This window comes from Pelodiscus sinensis, chromosome 1 (assembly GCF_049634645.1).
Source record: "Pelodiscus sinensis isolate JC-2024 chromosome 1, ASM4963464v1, whole genome shotgun sequence".
Lineage (NCBI taxonomy): Eukaryota > Metazoa > Chordata > Testudines > Trionychidae > Pelodiscus > Pelodiscus sinensis.
This window is the reverse complement of record NC_134711.1, coordinates 100,157,437-100,176,952: the sequence shown is the minus strand read 5'-3', so window position 1 is coordinate 100,176,952 and position 19,516 is coordinate 100,157,437. Positions and strand designations below refer to the sequence as shown.

The 19,516-nt window shown below is 42.2% G+C and overlaps 1 protein-coding gene across 6 annotated transcripts in view; it reads left to right on the top strand.

The window, feature by feature from the left end:
• TBXAS1 (thromboxane A synthase 1) overlaps positions 1-19,516 on the top strand; it is a 349,992-nt gene that overhangs the window by 321,871 nt on the left and 8,605 nt on the right. For all 6 annotated transcript variants that reach the window (XM_075939406.1, XM_075939367.1, XM_075939378.1 and 3 more), the window contains 2 exons: positions 11,938-12,026; positions 18,127-18,264. In XM_075939406.1, the coding sequence (XP_075795521.1) occupies positions 11,938-12,026; positions 18,127-18,264 (227 nt within the window). The remainder of the gene's footprint in view (positions 1-11,937; positions 12,027-18,126; positions 18,265-19,516) is intronic.

Sequence of the window (19,516 nt, the reverse complement as noted above, 5' to 3'; positions counted from 1 at the left end):
TATGAACAGTCAGCTGAGTACAAGAGTTCAATTTCCATATTCACTTTCTCAATTAGAATTGCACTTTATATGCCAGATCCTCAGCTGTCATAAATCAGATGTAGCTGCATTGACTTCAGCAACTCGTTGCCAAATTACACCATCTGAGAATCTGCCCGCATTAGTTTAATCTTTTTAAATATTTCTTTCTGTACATTTATGTATGTATGTTCCAGAAAGACACAACTCTCAACTTTTCTCCTCTCTTATGGATAGTTAAAATATGTAGTTGGCATTGGGCAGCGTAAATCATGGGGTTAGGTCTGCAGTAGAGGAGAAAGTTGACCTAAGATATGCAATTCCAGCTATGTGAATAGTGTAACTGGAGTCAACATACTTTAGGTCAGATTTCCGTGGTGTCCACACTGAAGGGGAAGAAACTCTCTCATCGACTTCCCTCACTCCTCATGACCCGGTGGAGTTCTGGAGTCAACAGGGATGCAATCAGCAGTCAATTAAGTGGGTCCTTACTAGGGATGTAAAAGAGTAGTCTAATAGTCAACTATCCAATAAGCCTAGGCTTATTGGGTAGTCGAGTCAACTACATGCATTCCCTGTCCCCTTGCTGCTTCTGTATTGGGGGGAGAGCAGGAGCTGATGTTGGGGGGAGCCAGCTTAAAAGCCAGTTCCCCCAGCACCGTCCCTGTGGTGCAGACAGGGGGGACAGACAGGGGAGGCAGAGGTGCAACAGGGAACCCAGTGCAAGCCGGGACTGAAGAAGTCCCCACTCGTGCTGGGTCCCAACTGCTGTGCCTCTGCCTTTGAAATGTAGCAAGAGCCGCTGGCGGCTATTACTACATTTCAAAAGCAGAGGTGCAATGAGGATAACGAGCGCTCCTCCCCTTTATTGACTAATCGAGTAATCGATGGAAATTCCATCGACTACACGATTAGCCAATTAATCAAAATTTAACATCTCTAGTTCTCACTGGACCTGAAAAATCTAACCCTAAGAGATCGATCTCCACAACAATAATCTCCCGGTAAGTGGAGACAAGTCCTAAACCTTGTGACTGAATTCCCAGTGGGACTTGAAGGTGGTTTTTGAACTGGTTATCCATTAGTGTAAAGGATCTTTTCTGGGATAGAGAAAAAAGATGCAGATGTTCTTTTAAGAACAATTAAAATTCTAGTCAGTATTGATAAATCCTACATTGTTGTGTTATTCTTGGCTTACTTCAACAATATTTTACTGAATTTTTCAGATTTTCAATGAAATCTTGAAAAAAGTTCAGCAGAAAATGTTTTCACACATTTTGTTGAAAAATATGTTTTTGTCTAAAAGTGTTTTGATGAGCTCTATGAGGCAACAAGTGAGAGAAATTTTAAAAAATAGCCTTTATTTGGGAAAACACGTGCTAGTACTTTCTTGAATAGTAACCCTTTCTTGCGTTAGGGGCAGTGCAAAGGGGAAGGAAGGACAAGGGTTACAGTGATAAGATTGTGCAAATTGCCATAGTAATTGAATTTATTGTGTATTTTAAAACAATATATTCGAAAAACATTTCCTCTTTTGGGCCCTGACCCTACAGTATAGATGTTGCTGTGAGTTTTCCCATTGACTTCAATGGAAGCAGGATCAAGCCCTTACATTCCTGTTAGGCACTGGGTTCAGGGCTCTGTATCAAGAAATGCCTGAAATGCCAAAGAGTATGCAATTCTCTGCTTTGCTTTAGGTATGTGTGGCATCATGACCTCTGCAAAGACAAACACAAGGCCCTGATTTAGCATGTTTGCAGCTAAAACACAAAGACCCTTTCTGTCTGCATTTCAGAGGTATTTAAGTGCTAAGCACTATTATTATTATTTTATATCATTTTAAGGCTACTCATTCATAGCCAAGTTCTGCCTGCTTTAATCATGCAAGTTACTCTGTTGAAGTCAATGGGGGCTCTGTCTGCTCAAAGCCTCTGAAAATCAGGCCACTAATTTAGTTGTCTAAATTTGGACTTAGACAGATAAGTTTGAAAATGTTGGCCTCAACTTTCCTGTATCCCACTTTTTATATCTATATATGGGGATATTTACCCGCAGAACCTCACATATATGAGGGAGGATTACTAACTATTTAATGTTTGTTAAACACTTTGTATTTCTGTAGTATCTTCCTCCTGATGTTTTCAAAGTAGTAGTATTCAACATTCATTACTGTATTTCAGCTTAGTGCTTATAAAGCGGCTCTGAAGGCATCAGGCACTACCGACCTGTGAACTACCATGAAAACTGCCCTAGATTTGTCAAAGTGAATGATAATTACACTGAGTGATGGGGAATCTTATATTATTTTTTTACTGTGATTATTAGTCTACTTATACTAAGTCACAAAAGTCTTTCCTTAGTGGAAAGACTCCCAGGGAAGTCATTGTATCAGGCTCATAATTTAGAATCTACATTTACCAATTTTAAAACATTTTTTTAAAAAGGCATTTCATGCTTCTTAAAGGTTAGACTGTTCACTCTATGGTGTATTTAATCATGCTGCATACACAGGGCAATGTTATCTCTTAGTCCATAGGGCTGCATAGCATACCAAGCCACAAATATGAGGAAAGATTGGGGAGAACCAACCCATGTGATGTTCTCTATTTGTAGCATGGAAATTCACCCTGATCTCTTTTAATATAAACATAAATGTGAGGAAATGAACATTTGATTAAACTAAACACACACATAGGCCCTTTACATCCAAGGTCCTAATTTAAAGCACAGTCACCTCTATACAGAAAGGAGCAGCTGGAGGAGGAATTATTTAATTTAATCATCTAGCTCTTATGTGATGCCCTGAATGTTTGCTGAGAGAAGGAGAGAAAAAACCCTCCTCTTTATTCTAGTAAACACTATGGAACTTTTCCATTGCAGGAAAGATTAAGTCCTGGATGAACTACAGTGCTTAATGTGCTTTAGACTGATGACATGCCCTTTGGACAGACCCACCCGTTTTGTAATTCGCTCATTGAGCCTTTTGGACCTCTGGCAGCCCTTTCTCCTGTTTTATTTCCTCTCTGCCTCCCTCCTGCTGGGACACTTCACCATTCAGAATTTCTGCCACCCAAGTAGAAATGTTGATAGCGTCAGACAAGCTTAGCAAGAAAGGCTTAATCTCTGCAGATTTTGGCAAGCCCAGAGAGAGAACTGAAGTGACTTCCCAGGGTGTGAGACTGTTTTAAGGATTCCAGAAATGGCCTATCCCTGTACTCTATCGCCTTGACCCAGTGCAAGCATAATGGCCATGGTTCTCCTCAAATGTTCAGCTAGCTGGAATTCAACAATTTTTCTAGGAGTAAAGGAAACAGTTAATGGAGAAGAACTGTTCTCCCTCAGTACCCCCAAGGGGGGAAACACTGCCAGGGATCAGAAGACAAATTCTAAAACCCGTTTGGGTGGGCACTCTCCAAATCCTGCCCCTCTTCCATGGCTGTGTAAGATTCCAGAAACAGCAGAATCTCAATCTCAATCTCTCTCGGTATTCAGGCTTAGTACACAGGGAAGTACTTATGCCCAAGAAAGTATTTCTTTCAGACCAAGAGGCTGGTACCTCCTGAAGTTCATGTGTGATTGAAATTGGTTTACAAAATTTCTTTCTCCTCCTTCAGTTTATAACCTGCCTCTGACCTGCAGTAGAATAAACTAATTTAAATATGTGCTCTTCTCTCTTCTGAGCACAGTTTAAACTGTACTTCATTCTGCATTCATTCACCCATAGGTATAGATGGTAAACCAGGTTATGAATTTGTGGCTGTTTCGTTAGAGGCGCATGCATATGTGCTTGCTTTCCCATTACAGGAAAATCTTTGCAACTCATTGAATATTTCCATTTGAACTATCACATTGTGATGACCTTTACAGTACAAAGGCAGCCTGCTGTAGCTAATGCTTCTCCATCCTACATAAAAAAACGGAGTCTTTGGGTCAGAGGAAGGTTTAATTAACTCCAGACGGAGTCAAAGCTACTGTAAATGTACACCTTCTGGCTTCTTTATCAGGAATGCCACAGCAACTCCCGCTGGACTGTCATATAAGCATTTTGGGGGCAGTTCTTCCTTTCACTTATACTAGTGCAACCACAGGGCTTCAGTGGATTTATACATGTAGCTGAGAGAATTTGACTGTTAGGGTGTGTCTAGACTACTGAGTTTTGTCTACAAAAGTGGACTTTTGTCGACAAAACTATACCTGCGTCTACACTACTGCTGAGCTCTGTCGACATAACGTCGACAGAACTCAGCAGTTTTGTCGACGCTGGTAAACCTCATTTTACGAGGCATAACACCTTCTGTCGACAGAGTTCTGTCGACAGAAGGTGTTATTGCCTGTAGGGTTGCGTCTAGACTACAGGGTTTTGTCGACAAAGCAGCTTGCTTTGTCGACAGAACTGAATGTGTCCAGACGCTCTATGTCGACAGAAGTTTTGTCGACAGTATCTGTCGACAAAACTTCCGTCGACAAAACCCTGTAGTCTAGACGTACCCTTAGACACCCGTTCACTTTTCAGTGTATAACATATGTGCCAACCATACACATCATCTCTGAATATGGTCCACTGCATCTGCATCTGAGCAGGCCTATGGCAGTGTAACTCACGTGACAATGAATGCAAAGAGGAGCCTAGCAAAGAGAGCAACTAAAACTAGAGTGAAAGAAGATGTGAATTATGGTAGGCCACAGCTTGTTTTCAGCAACACCTTTTTAAACTTTCTTCTAGCTCTTTGAAATGTTTACTTCCTCACACTTTTACCCAGTTACTGATGTGTAATTGACTCTAAGAAGTAAGCATAAGGGTAAAAGCTAGAAGCTGGGTCTGGACAACAGGAGAGGGATTACTTCATAATTGCCTGTTAACTCCCTGAATCTGGCACCGGCCACTGGTGGCAGACAGGATACTGGGCTAGATGGACCATTGTTCTGATCCAGTATAGCCATTTGTATGTTCTTAATCACTATTTTTAATGCTTTGCATTTTGTTATGACTGTTTTTGACTTTAACATCTCTACATCACAGCATAAATCAGAAGTCCAGCCTGAAATCATGTGTTCTATGACAGATGGAATGTACTGGATGGAGGCAAGAATGCCTATGGCAGTCATTACACTCTGAATCGCTTTGTTTGCTGCATAGAGTTCTTCAGTGCTAAACTGTAGCTGTAATGAAGCAAATATTTTTTTTTCTCCTCCCACAAAAGTATTCAGGTAAAGCTGCTGAGTTCTTCCAGGTGGGTGACAGCACATTGAGTCCAGACTCTGTCTGCTGGGAAACCAAATCAAACATTTCTTGCTATGAAGACGTTTTTGTTGCCTTCAGCAAACACTACTGATTGAATTATTTCTGTACAGACCAACTCCCAGGTGGCAGATCTGAGTTTGCAAGGCATAAACATTAAGTTTTCCCTGGTCAAGTCATCCCCAGTTTCACCCGAGACACTGATGTTGGAGGAGGGCTTTGGTGTCGAACTGAACAGACATTCCAGCACTTTGGTATGGCTAGTAAAATCTAGCAAGGGGCAAGCTGCTTCCATCAAGCAAGCAGTTATTAGACTTGGTCTCAAGAAACTATCTTTGTTCACTAATAGACACACTAAGTGCCATCACATCTCAAGCCATGCCTTTCTTGATAAGGTTATTTAAAAGGTCACAGAGGGGCAGCTCTAATGTTATTGGGGATTCTCAGATTTCTTTGATCCCTGTCAGTCTGGCTTTCAGACTGGGTATGGCACACACATGATTCTGCTGTTGTTAGGGGATAAGCTGCTCCTTGCAGTGTCCAAAGATCCAGTACCCAGGCTGGTTACTTAATCAATTAACAGCCGTTGAGCCATATGATCAAGAAATGTGGTGAGTAGGGTTGCTCTTTGACAAATCCTTGAGGTGGATGCAGGCTTATTGCTTATGTAGCCAAATTTGTCATCCTCTGTCCCCTCTTATACTCGGGGGATGGTAAAGCACTTTGGGCCACATCGCCATCAGTATACTGATGACTTATAGATCGATGTCTCTTTTTGATCTGACCCAGATGATGCAGTCTCCTGGCTGTCCCAGGATCTGACAGAGAGGGGCATTTGGGTAAACAGAAGATGACTCCAATTCATTCCCAATAAGATGGAGAGGGTACTGCTAGGCATGGGAAACCTGTACAACCTATGCAAGGGCTGCATTTGCCCCCTCAGTGTAGGGTGTCTCCCCCCTTCTCCCTTTGTCACATAGCTGCTTTTTGGTAGTGCTTCCCTAGCTATTTACTGCTGGTTCTACAGTGCTGGTGGACAGAACCACCATTTTGTTAGCCACATGTCGCCTGGCCTCTCTGATGTGAACCTTATAACAGTTGTGCATACCCTACTTCTGGGGGCGTTCTGTGCCAAAAATAAATTCTGACACAGTGTTTTAAATTCTGCTCATTTTATTTGTCAAAATAACACTACTTATAGAGTTGCCAGGTGTCTGGGTTTTGACCAGAACACTCATTCGAAAAGGGACCCTGGCAGCTCTGGTCTTCACTCTGGAAGACTTCCAGTTCAATTCCCAGAAATCCAATTTACTCTGTATATTTTGTTGCATACATTTCCGATTTTAGTTTTTGTTCCTGTCCCAAGTATTGCTAAGACAATTGAGATCAACTGGTGGGCTTTGTTCACAGAACTGTACCCAGATTTGGTTCTCTAGTTTGAAAATAGTGCATTTCCAATGGAGGCCCCTTAATTTTGAAGATAATTTGCTTTGTATCAACAATCTGACTAGATGCCATGTGTATGCACATGAGAAAATGTCATTGTGGAACCTTGTGGTACAAAGTTTGTTTATTCTGATATAGCTATACATAAATAATTAGACAATAAAACCAGACCTGCCAATAGGGTGCAGAGGAGGTAACTGCCCAGAACCCTAGTGATTTAAAAGGGCCTGGGGTGCCCGGCCCCTTTAAATCACCCAGGTGGCAAACACAGCTGGGCAGGCATATGGAAGCCCTGGCCATGCTGGAAGAGCACACCCAGCAGCTTGCTTGGCACCAGAAGCACAGCCAGTAGTTCACTGTGCACCAGCCCAGCACAGGTGTAGCACCACCCCAAGTGCCAGGTGGACCACCTCTTCTTGAGCACGGCTTGTGGGTGTGTGGGGGCCCATTGACTGTTCTGCACAGAGGCTTGGAATTGCTGTTGGTGGGCCTGAATACAATACTATGAACAATACATACAATAGTAATAAATACTATAAAGAGCATGTACTAAGAGTGAGTGAGTAGAGCCACAGTGATTTACATGAGCTAAGGTTTAGCCATTAGTTCCTTATGAATATATCTCATAAAAATACAGTAGGCACTAACAGGACCGTTATTTGTCTGGCTCAACAAAGAGGCCAAGCACTGAGTGAATACTGATGACTGAATTACTCGCTCACAACTAGAGTGATCTTTCCAAGACATGCTGGACGCACATTGGTAGGACAGCATGAGGAAAACTTGTACTTCATCTTCTTGCTTGTGTTGACAAAGAGAAGACTTGAGTTTCCACTGCTGTTAACCTGTTTTTTAAAACCAGTGTGAAATTCCCTTTCAATTTGTTTTTTCCCAAATCCTGTTAATTGAATTGTATCCATTTGTCCAAAGATTAGAATTGCTGATCCATAGGCAAGGAATCTCTTTGTTTTTGCTCCTATTTAGGAATCCCTTCTCCTATGATGACTGCATGTTTGCATTGCCATTAGGAAGATATTTACTGAGGAATTTATTTTATCTAGTAGCATTCACCCCAACCAATCCTGTGAGGTTCAGTCCCTATCCTGAGTATCTTACAATCAAGTGAGACAGGTTATGGGGTGAGTTCATGGCTGCTAAAGATCCTCTGTTATGTCCATGTGAAGCTCCACTTTCTGGCCATAGAAAAAGGGTTGAAAAGCCATAAGAAAAGAAGATGGAAACATTTGTTGCCCATAAACCAGAAAAAATGAGCCAGTAAAATATGCCCCAAAATACCTCAATGGATAAAGTTAGTAAGGAAAAGATATAAAAACTCTGTGAAAACTATTGAAGTACAAGGCAATGTAAATCTTCGTATAAAGCAGTGGAGTGGTCCCAATATTTAAATATTGGATATTTTATTACATGTGCTGTGGTGCCTCCTTTTTTCCTGCATTCTCCAAAAAAGAGTCTATTTCTGGGCTAAAACATAGCACTGAGTAACATTTAATGAACTGATGCCTCTTTGAGAATGCTGTAATTAAGGATATTTGGAGAGAAAAGCATATTTCAATGTATTTGAAATACAGTGGGCTAAAAGAGAGGGAGACGAAAAACAAATGGAAAATATTTTGTTAAAATATCAGGAACGTCCCTGCCCCCTGCAAACAGGGATGTTTGGCTTGTGTGTATGACACTTCACCCAGGATCAGAATTACTTTGAAGTTTGAAGCGTGAAAATGCCAACAATTATGTAGCATTTGTCATGTGAATTCACTGAAATGCAAGTGCTCACACTTTCTTGCTGTTGGCCTGGGTCTTTTTTTCTTATATAAACTAGGGCTGTTCAACATCAGTTAATTGAATAGTTGATTAAGCTCATTCATTCTTATCGGTTACTCAACTATTCTATAGTCCCCAGGCATGGGGTGGGCTGGCAGCCAGTGCGCTCTGGCCCCACTCCTGAGGAGGCCCCTGCCACTCCTTGCTGCTGCTTCTGTATCAGAGGCAGGAGGGTGGAGTACTAGGAGGGAGCTGGTCTGCCAGGGGAGCCAGTTTAAAAAACAGCTCCCCCTAGTGGACTTGCTGCCTGTCACCCCATGCTGCTGCCTCTGATACAGAGGCAGCAGTGCAGAGTGGCAGCAGCCCCTCTCTGGGGGTGTCAGCACTCCTGAAGCCAGTGCGAGCCAGAACTGAGCTGGGCTGCCTGCCCACCTGGCTCCTAATACACTTTAAATGTAGAGCTGCAATAGAGGTAGGTCCCAGACCTGGCGCAAGCCAGGACTGAGTTGGGCTGATGGCCATCCAGCTAAAAAATTTACTGGCATGGGGGGTAGGAGGGAAATGCGTAGTCTATAGCATTAACCAATAAGCTATATTATTACATCCCTAATATACACAAAAACAATTTTCTTCCACTGAAAATGTTTGTTTTATTTACCAGTATTTTGCTTTCTAGATTTTTATTCCCTACAGAGACTGAAACTATTTGAAATAGTAAAACGAGTTTTCATAATTTAATAGTATTTATTTATGAAAAATTTGGATTAATGCTTACTACTTATATCAGGTTACCTTATTATGTTAATTAATGGCTACAGAAGTAAACAAGGAGCTCACAGGAGGGCCACCATAGACTGAGGATGCCTCTAGAAGTTCAAACCAACCGAATTCGCTTTGGGCTAAATTCTGTGCTCACCCAAAATATCCATTGAAATCAGTGGGAGATTTAAGTGTGCAAGGAATGCAGGAAGAGGGCTAGTGTGCTTACCTATTTATTTATTTTTTTAAATAGAATTGTGTGGAAAACACAGGGGAAACATTAGTTTTAAGGGACAGAGACATAAAGTCTTTGATAGAAAACCATGCACATTACATAATATATTCAAAGCCCTTTGTGTTTGATTTGCATTTTGTTAAAATATTCCCCAGATTTTATTGCAAAAATTAAAAAACAGGTGGAATTATATTTACAATTTTTAGGTAAATATTAAGGTTAATATCAGGGAGCAAAAGGACAAGAAAACCCAACTAGTAGAAAAAGGAATATGAATGTAAAAGCAGTTTCATACTATGGTTTAGTGTAGGGCTACTCGGCTTGCAGGCCACATGCGACCCACGGCCCGTTTGTTTGTAGCCTGCCATGTAGTTTGGGTTGATATGCGCTTTAGTAGTTAAATTCCTGGACTGTTGTGAAGCCTAAACAAAAAAGTAGCCACTATAATAGTCTTCTGTTGATATGCGTTTTAGTATATACATTCCTGGACTGTCATTGCTCATTAAAAGTTCTGTTATAAGGGTAGAAATCAGGTAAATAGTGCATTTTATTAACATCAGCAGAACGGACTTAAATGGGGCTTAATCTTTGTATCATGCCTATCAGTGTGAGAGAAGCTATTTCATATATATTTGCATGTCTATGCAACCACACTTAAATTGCGGCCCTCAGCACGTGCTGTAAGTGTCACTGTGGCGCCTGGTGCTTCCAACGTTCAATAGTCCTGGTTTAGTGTTACAAAGGCACCATCTACTTATGCTGCCTGTTTTGCTTCTGGGCCCCCTCCGGAAGGAGAAATGTCAGCTTGGTTATTTAGGTCAGTTAGGTTACCAAGCCTCCATCTCTCCTTCTGAAGAGTGGAGCCCAGTGTCTTCCCAGGTTATAAAGCCACATCCAAAACTCGGGAGATAGTAGAAACCAAATACTAGCTTTAGTGAAACCTGGGGATTTTTCAGTAAACATAATAAAACCTAAAAAGAAAGGGCCTTAACTGTGTGTGTGTGTGTGTGTGTGTGTGTGTGTGTGTGTGTGTGTGTTAGTGTAGGACTCTTTGCATAATCAGAGAGAGGAAGGATGATCTAGTGGCGAAGGCAGTAACCTTGGACTCAGAATATCTGAGTTAATTTCCAGGCTCTGCCATGGACTTCATGTGTGACCTTGGGCAAGTCATTTAACCTCTCTGTGCCTCTATTATTTCTCTGAAAAAATGGGGCTAATAATACTCCTTTCTTCCCATCCTTTGGCTTCTCTGTTAAAATGGTTAGCACTTGCTGTCTGGTTTGCACAGCATCTAGCACAGTGAGACCCCAGTCTTGTTTTGAGGCTGTAGGCACTGTTGTAATAAAAATAACAACAATAAATGATTATTGCTGGAGTGACAAAATGCATATTATATTGACTAGGAATGAAACATAAAAGAAGAGTAGTGGCAATGGTGGATTTTAATGTCTTATGTAGGGCTCTCTGCCTCTATTTCCCTTCTGAAAAATTAGAGTGATAGAACTTCTCTCTCTCATAGGAGGATCTGTCAGAATTTATATAGTCCTCGGAAAATCTGACGTGGCACATGCTGCTGTCTTAGCACTGAATAAATGGGATGGTTTAACCTAGCCAGGCATTCTCATTTGATTGTACCTATTATCTGCATACCATCTGGAATTGTTCTTTGCTTAGTATTTTTTGTATGTAACATTCATTTTCTCATGAAAATGCAATAAAATATGCATTATGTATAAAAGCTGATGTAGTTAATGGAGAACGGGCAGAATCCAGTTCCTGCTGTGAACCTCAGAGGCCCCAAATCTTCACAGGTTTAGTCTAGTCTGGCGTAAGCGCCTCTTGCTAGCCTGTCAGATTTTAGAAGAGAGACAAGGCGATCCCAAGTGCGCTCAGCTTTACTGGGGATTTTTTTTAGATGTACTTTCTCTGCCCTCTGCTGACAGAACTGAATAATGGCATGTACAGTTTCCATGAGGTGCGCACTCTATCTCTGTTTTAGGGTTGGAGGTGTGTTACTTGCTCTATTTTTGTCTTTCTTTGATTCTTTGTAGAATGTAAATTCTTCAGGGACAGGGTTGTATTCATTGATATGATACTTTCTGTCAATTGTATGTACATTTTCAGGGTTATATAACTTAGGGCCAAATCAAGATCTACTACACAAAGAGCAAATAAACTGAGTTTGCACAAGAGATCACCATGGGAGGAAACAGAATTCTCCCATACCCTACCCATTATTATGGTCCATTGGAATAGCACAAGTTGCTGCCATTTGGAAATTTTGTCATAAAGGCCACACTGGGCACATTGTTAGACCGCCTTTGAATGCCACCATCTTGTCCTAGAAACACTCACCACAGAACACCATTCCAGAGTGCATTGGTAGAGTCTCAAAGATGGCTTCTTCAGAGCTCCAGCAGTTTCCAGTGCTTAATTATATCTTTCTTCCTTTCTCCAGGATATCCCCGACTACCAAAATGTCCGAGAGCTCCCTTACCTGGATATGGTGATTGCAGAGACATTGCGCATGTACCCACCTGCATTCAGGTATACCTTTCCTTCTGGCTCCTAGAGAGCATAACATTAGATAAATATAGTTGAAATCTGTCTGGAAGCCTCATGCTTTTTGTCCTCCATGTATCTCTCTGTTTGCTTGTGCACTTAAGAGGTACAGTAGGACCAAATGATCGAAAACAACTGGCTAATGCTGGTCTACTTGGTGCAGCCTTTACAAAGCCAGCTGGTCAGGAGTCCCTTTTCATGCCTTTCTTTGAGTCCCCCAAGCCCAGGAGATGCAGTATCTTTGAAACAGAGTAGCCTTAGGAAGTCAGATGGCCCTTCTTTGCTCCACTTCAGAGATCTGCTCACTTCAGAATTTATGTAGACCACAGGCTGAATAGGCCAGTTACTCCATTAAATCCCTGATCTCCTGGGCTGTGTCTACATTGGCCCCTATTCCGTAATAGGGATGCTAATGTAGCACTTGGGAATAGGCAAATCCACGGGGGATTTAAATATCCCCTGCGGTATTTTCATTTTCATGGCTGCCGCTTTTTTCCGGCTTGTAGATAAGCCGGAGAAAAGCGCCAGTCTGGACGCGATCCTCCGGAAAATAAGCTCTTTTCCGGAGGATCTCTTATTCCCACTTGAATTTTCCGGAGGATCGCGTCCAGACTGGCGCTTTTCTCCGGCTTATCTACAAGCCGGAAAAAAGCGGCAGCCATGAAAATGAAAATCCCGCGGGGGATATTTAAATCCCCCACGGATTTGCCTATTCCCAAGTGCTACATTAGCATCCCTATTACGGAATAGGGACCAATGTAGACGTAGCCCTGAAGATTTTGCACATCCCTTGCTGCATTCAAAAACATGAATTGTACTCTATGCTATATATAGCTCATTCTATAGTATAATAGTCTGCCCTTATACGGTACTATACTGTTATAGCTGATTCTAATGACCCCATGTAGTGAGTATTAGAAACTTTCCTTAAACTGATACTAAAATAATTTCTCAGAGCTTAGCAGCGTTTACTTCAAAAAGGTAGAGGAGATGAAAGAAATTAGCAAATGGTGTAAGATCATAAAGCTGTAACAGAACACAAGACTCAGCTCTTAGGGTGGGATTTTCAAACTGGCATTGGCTTCACTCTGCTTCTGTTGAAGTCAGTGGTAAAACTCCCCTGGATTTCAGTGGTAGCAGACTTAGGCCAATGCTGACCACTTTGGAAAATCTTACTCTCCAGTAATAAGTACCTTAAAATAAAATAACTGAAAATCAACACCCCTCTTTTACTTACCTCCAAGATTTAAGGGCAGGGTCTTCCAAGATTTTGTGTAGAGTTACACTGGGTGTAAGAATGAATTATGCTTGCTCATAAATAACATTTTACTCTGAAAACCATGGGTATATAAATGGAAGTTCTCATGCCTGTTAACCATCAGGGACATTTGAATTTCAACTCCACCTGAAACACTAGGAAATGTTTGTCAGATGGGAAACAGAATTAGAAGAGAGAGAAAATATTTTGAAGCTTCCACTGGAGTCATTTGTGGTTGCTATTAATCTCTATTTAAGGCCCAGTGCATTGGACAGATGCAAGATACATAAGACAAGAATAGTGCTGTATTCCAGAATACAAAGAAATAGTGAAAATTCAGTAGCAAACAAAATAATGTTACTATCATGAGAGAGATTTAAAAACAAGCTGAATAAATAGAAAACTTCATTCTGCAGAACTGGTAGTTCAGTAAATTTCACCAAGATCCTATAACACTTTTCAGCAAAAAGCAGGAATTGACAATACTTTTCTCCAGGTTTTGATTCTTAGTTATCTATTTTTTTTGTTTAATTTTGTGTGTGAGAGCATAATGCTGTGAATAGTGCCAGTGTCAGTCCTAGAGACTGAAATCTTCCACTAAATAGGTACAGTGCACGCCCAGTAATCATACATATGACCCCAAAAACAAGGTCACTACAGGTCTGGAGGAAGCACTATTTAGGGATGAGAAACAGTTCAGCCTCCAGGGTCCATACAGTATTTGGTTTCTTACTGAGACTGTTCATATATCACTATTTGTATTACTGGCCCCAGTCAAGATCAAGCCTGTATTTTGTTTGGCATTCACACAAATAGTAAAAAACAGTCTTTAATTTGAAAAGCCTACACATTAAGGGTATGTCTACACAACAAAGTTATTTTGGCATAACAGCTATTATTCCAAATTAATTATGCAGGGGGGAGGGATAGCTCAGTGGTTTAAGCATTGGCCTGCTAAACCCCAGGGTTGTGAGTTCAATCCTTGCTGAGGCCCTGTGGGGCAAAAATTTGTTAGGGATTGTACTTGGTCTTGCTGTGAAGGCAGGGGACTGGACTTGATGACCCAAGGTCCCTTCCAGTTCTAGGGGATAGGCAATCTCCATTAATTTTAATTTTTTTATTTTAAATTTTAAAAATTTTACACAGCCATTCCATTATTTCAAAATAATTTCATAACGGGAAGCTTATTCCAAAATCTGTAAACCTCATTTCACAGCTATTTTGAAATAAGGTGTGTGTAGATGCTCCACTGCTATTATTTTGAAATAGAATGGCCCCTTTTTGCAGAAGAGGGGCTAAGTTATTCCTCCCCAGTGTCTCCTGGGGCTCTAAATTGAGGTAGCATGTCCACTTTAGGGAAGCCTGCCTCAGACTAATTTTGAGACACCTATGCGCTTTTGAATTTTTTACCCTTCATCTTTTCAGGCTTGATATGTAAGTGGACTTAGGCAGGTAAGTCACTTAAGAGGAAAAATTTGCAAAAGCACCTAAGTGGCTTGTGCAAGTTCACCCAAGCAGTCTGTAACAAAACCAGGAATGAAACCCAGATCTCAAGTGCCACACTAGAGCTTTAACTAAAAGACCATCCTTTCTCTCAAACAAGGAGCCAGTTCTGGTAGCAGTTTCTGTAATTTCCAGTGGCTAATGAAAGGAGACCATCAAATTAATTTAACATGTAGGATGCCAAACAACCACCAAGTGATGATAATGCACAATAGTATCTAGCTATCTAGCTAGGTGTCTAGATGCTATGTTAATAGAAACTTTACAATGTACTCATGAAAGCCTCCCTTAGAATAACATTATGAGAGGTTGCAAAGTCAAGCTCTCCAGAGTTTGGAAATGCCAGAATTACGTTAACCTTCAATCTGGTCCCCTTATAGGTATCCATTATGATAGTCTGTACTGACATGACCACATGCTATTTTTTCCACAGACCCCCCTCCCCTTCTAGCTTTGGTGCACAAAATAGATGGTGCTCATACAGCTACACTGCCATTTTTTTGCAGAAGAGGATATGCAAATCATGTTTGTATTTGCATATCTTCTTCTGATTCTTTTTGCAGAAGAGGTTTTTCTGATAAAAATCCCCATGTAGATGGGGACATTTGTCGGAAAAAAACCCTCTTGCACAAGACCCCTTATTCCATGTAAATTGAGATTTACACTGTCTTGCGCAAGAGGTTTATTTTTCTGACAAATGGTCTGGTCTACACAGGGACTTTTATCGGAAAAACCTCTTCCACAAAAAGAATCAGAAGATATGCAAATGCCAGTGCGATTTGCATATCCTCTTCCACCAAAAAATGACAGTGTATCTGTACTGGTGAACAGCTATTCTTTCAACCTCAGGCCTACTCTGTGCTCTGAAAATAGGGTTATTAATTTCCTCATGAGTTTTATTCTGTGAGCTCATCACTATGTAGCTGAGTGATTCACAGACATAAATTAATTAATCTTCCCAGTGCCCCTGTGAAGTGAGGGAGTGGCATTATCCCTATTTTACAGATGGGGAACTGAAGCACAAAAAGATGAAACTCAGGAGCGTGTATTAATTTGCAGTGCCTGAGTGAAACCTGATTTTTCAGAGTATTTAGCATTATACAGCACTTAGTGTAAGAGCCCAGCTCCTATTGGATGTGGTTGCAGCTGAGTGCTCAGCACTTCTGGAGATCAGATTCTGGGATAGCAAGGTGGGGACCCAGAAAAATAAATAAGACAACAATTCAGCTGCCATCTCTGCAAAGTTTGGTATAAGAGTTTGGGAGGCCTGTAGCAGAAGCTACAGCTACGTGGGTTTCATAGGTATTTGCTGAGAGCAGGGGAATGTTGAGGTTTAGACTGGAATCTCTGGTACCACCCGAGTCTCTGGAGGGGTGTGTGTTCTTGTGGGCACAGACTGTTCTGCCCATTTCCCCCCAAAATTGATTCCTTCTGCCCTGTTCCTTCCTCAGTCCTCTCCCTTCCCCATCCCTGACTTCTCATCCCACTTTCAGCCTTCTTACCTAATCCATTCACGTCTCCACTCCCCAGGTTTCTTATCCAAACCCCATCCTCCTTGCCCAGCCAATCATAGTTTCCCCTTCTGATGTCTCTCCCTGCTCCCCCATCACCATTTCCAGTCTCCTTGCCCAGCTAGTCCCACTTTCCCCCCTTGCTTTCCCACCTCCCAGTATTCTTGCCCATCCAGTCCACTACCTCTTCATTTGACCGGTCTCCCACCCTCTCCCTTCAACCACGATTGCCATCCCCTATTGGTTCCAGGTCTCCATTCTCAGTCTCCTCATCCAATTTCATTGTCCCCATCACCAGCTCCTTGTCCCAGTCTCTTTGCCTAGTCAGGCCCAGCTTCCCCCCATACACATAGATTGGTTCCTCATCAGACCTGTGCTCTCCACCCCACGGATTCCCAGTCTCCTTGCCGAGCCTGTTCCCAGACCAATCTCTTTAGTTCGAGTTTCCATTTTCCCTTTTCCTGTCCACCAACCTCCAGTTCCAGTCACTCACTCTCTGCCCCTCAAGGTCCCTTGTCTCAATCTGCTCCCCTCACCACTGCCTCCCCATCTCTGGTCCAGTTTTCATCCCTCTGCTTTCAAGTTAGGATTCATCCCCACTCTCCTTGCCTCAGCCCAACAGGGGGGCACTGAGAGCATCAGAGAAACATGTTCCCAGTGCTGAGTTCCAGTGGCTGGAGCCAGCCTGCAACAGCCCAGAACTCCAGTTGCAGAAAACGTCCTGCCTAGGCCTGGGCTATAGCATAACCATGCAGACAGTCTTTGCAGATATTAGCTGTTAAATGATAACAGATCTCTACTGAGCACTGCAAACTGCTTGTTTTTTCAATGGCTTTTAACTTGGAAACAGTACAGTACAAAGGGCAACCTCTGCCAAATGTCAGTCCCTGCTCCAGAGCATGGGGATGTTAGTGCTTTTCAAAGAAAACACCACCAGAATTTTTTCAGTGAGCAAAAGGATGCATTTTCCCTTACCTTCATTCGCAGAAACAACTAAGCTATTGTAAATCAGCGTGTATAACCCGTGGTTTTTCCTAAATGTGTTAAAAAAAAAAAAAAGTCTAACATAACCCGCAGATGTGTATAGCCCACGGGTTATATATGCTACCTTAAGGTACCTGGTAATTGATGGCCAGCCTGCAGGAGGGGAGCTGCACTCACGTTCAGGCTCGGCACAGCCACAGCCAGGTGCAACCCACCCTCCTCCTGGAGGGGGGAACAGAGAGGGCAGGCGAGAGGGAAACTGCACTCACTCCCAGGCAAGTAAAAATAAACTTGTATACCCCGCAGACATGTATACCCCTCAGGAGGGTTGAGGAGTTTATAAAACTTAGTATAATCCATAGCTTATATGTGCTAAGACAGGGTATGTTGGCTGAAATTTTCAAAAATTCAGTTTGAGGCAGACACCTAATGTAGGAAATTAGATGGTTAAAGTTTGACAAAAAGTTATCAACAAGTAAAAACAGGGTCTCCATAACTGGAAGTGTCAGGCAACCCTAATAATAATGCTACCAGACCCACCTGAAGCAGCAGCAGCAGCAACCAGCTTGAGATGTCTAGCTGGCAGCTTGCAGTCATGGATGCAGATTTCATTTGCAGTGAAAAGTCCATGCTCTCTATTTTTATGGTGAAGATGATTGAAAATGTCCTTTTGTGTCAAGCAACTCTGCTCAGCTACCAATGACCCCCATCTTGCATCCCTAATCACTATAAGACCAAAAGAGCTGCTTTATTCTATGACTGCTTTCAACACCCTGCCTTTGTACTTTTATCCTTATCGAGTGCGGCAAGTGACATTTAACTGTTGCAGGTTCACTCGGGAGACGTTGAGGGACTGCGTAGTGAGGGGCCAGCAAATTCCAGCTGGGGCTATAGTGGAAATTGCAGTTGGACATCTACATTATAACCCTGAGTTCTGGCCAGAACCTGAGAAATTCATCCCTGAAAGGTATGTAAGATAATGCTGGTCATCTCTTGTATCTTTGTCCTTATTTAGATCGCTTTAGAACCGAGACCCGCCTTAAGTGCTATTTCTCATATGGCTAGTAAGTGAGCTGAATGAGAGCAGTTTGCTCCCAAGACTCTGCTCCCATGCGCTGGAAGTGCATTCAGGGATTGGGTATTCAAATGAACACACCTCAAACTCCCATTTGCTGCATAATTCCTGCACCCAACATAGCCACAGCAACTCCTGTTACATGGAACAGGTATCAGAGGGGTAGCCGTGTTAGTCTGAATCTGCAAAAGCGACGAGGAGTCCTGTGGCACCTTATAGACTAACTGAAGTGTAGGAGCATAAGCTTTCGTGGACAAAGACCCACTTCGTCAGATGCATGTAGTGGAAATTTCCAGAGGCAGGAATAAATATGCAGGCCAGGATCAGGCTGGAGATGACGAGGTGGATCCAATCAAGGAGGATGAGGCCCACTTCTAGCAGCTGATCTGGAGATGTGAATTCCAAGAGAGCAGAAGCTGCTTTTGTAGATAAGTTAGACCATATTCAGCCTCACATCCGCCAAAGTAGGTGGCTACAGGTAGATCAGCTTTAAACATGAAGCAATGCCTTGTCTGTGGTTGCCTACCTGGCCTGGGTATTGTCTACCCATTTCTTGTTTAATGGCTGCTATTTGGGCCACTCCTGGCTATAGAAATTCTGAAGCAAAATAGGCTACTTGTATTAATTTGCATGTGATGACCCAGAAAAAAGCAGCCCTTCTTTGAGATGTTAGGACAGTCTGGGTGGGGTGCTAGGTGACTAATCCTGTACCACTGAGAGTTTTGTCTTCAATGGGAGCAGGATGATTTCAAGTTCTTCATTCTGGCTGTGTCTAGACTGCAGGTTTTTTTTGAAAAAAGTAGCCTTTTCTCAAAAAAACTTCACCTGCGTCTAAACTATAGCCGCATTCTTTCGAAATTAAATCGAAAGAACGCGGCTTTTCTTTCAACGGCGGTACTCCTCATTTCACAAGGAAGAACGCCTTTTTTCGAAAGTGCTCTTTCGAAAAAAGGCGTTCTTGAATGCAAACAGGGCTTTTTCTGGGTGCCTGGGTGCTCTCTTTCGAAAAAGCGGCTCACTTTTTCGAAAGAAGAGATTGCAATCTAGATGCTCTTTTTCAAAAGAAGCTTTTTCGAAAGTGTATTTCAAAAAAGCCTCTTTCGAAAGAGGCCTGCAGTCTAGACGTAGCCTCTGTGTACAGGGC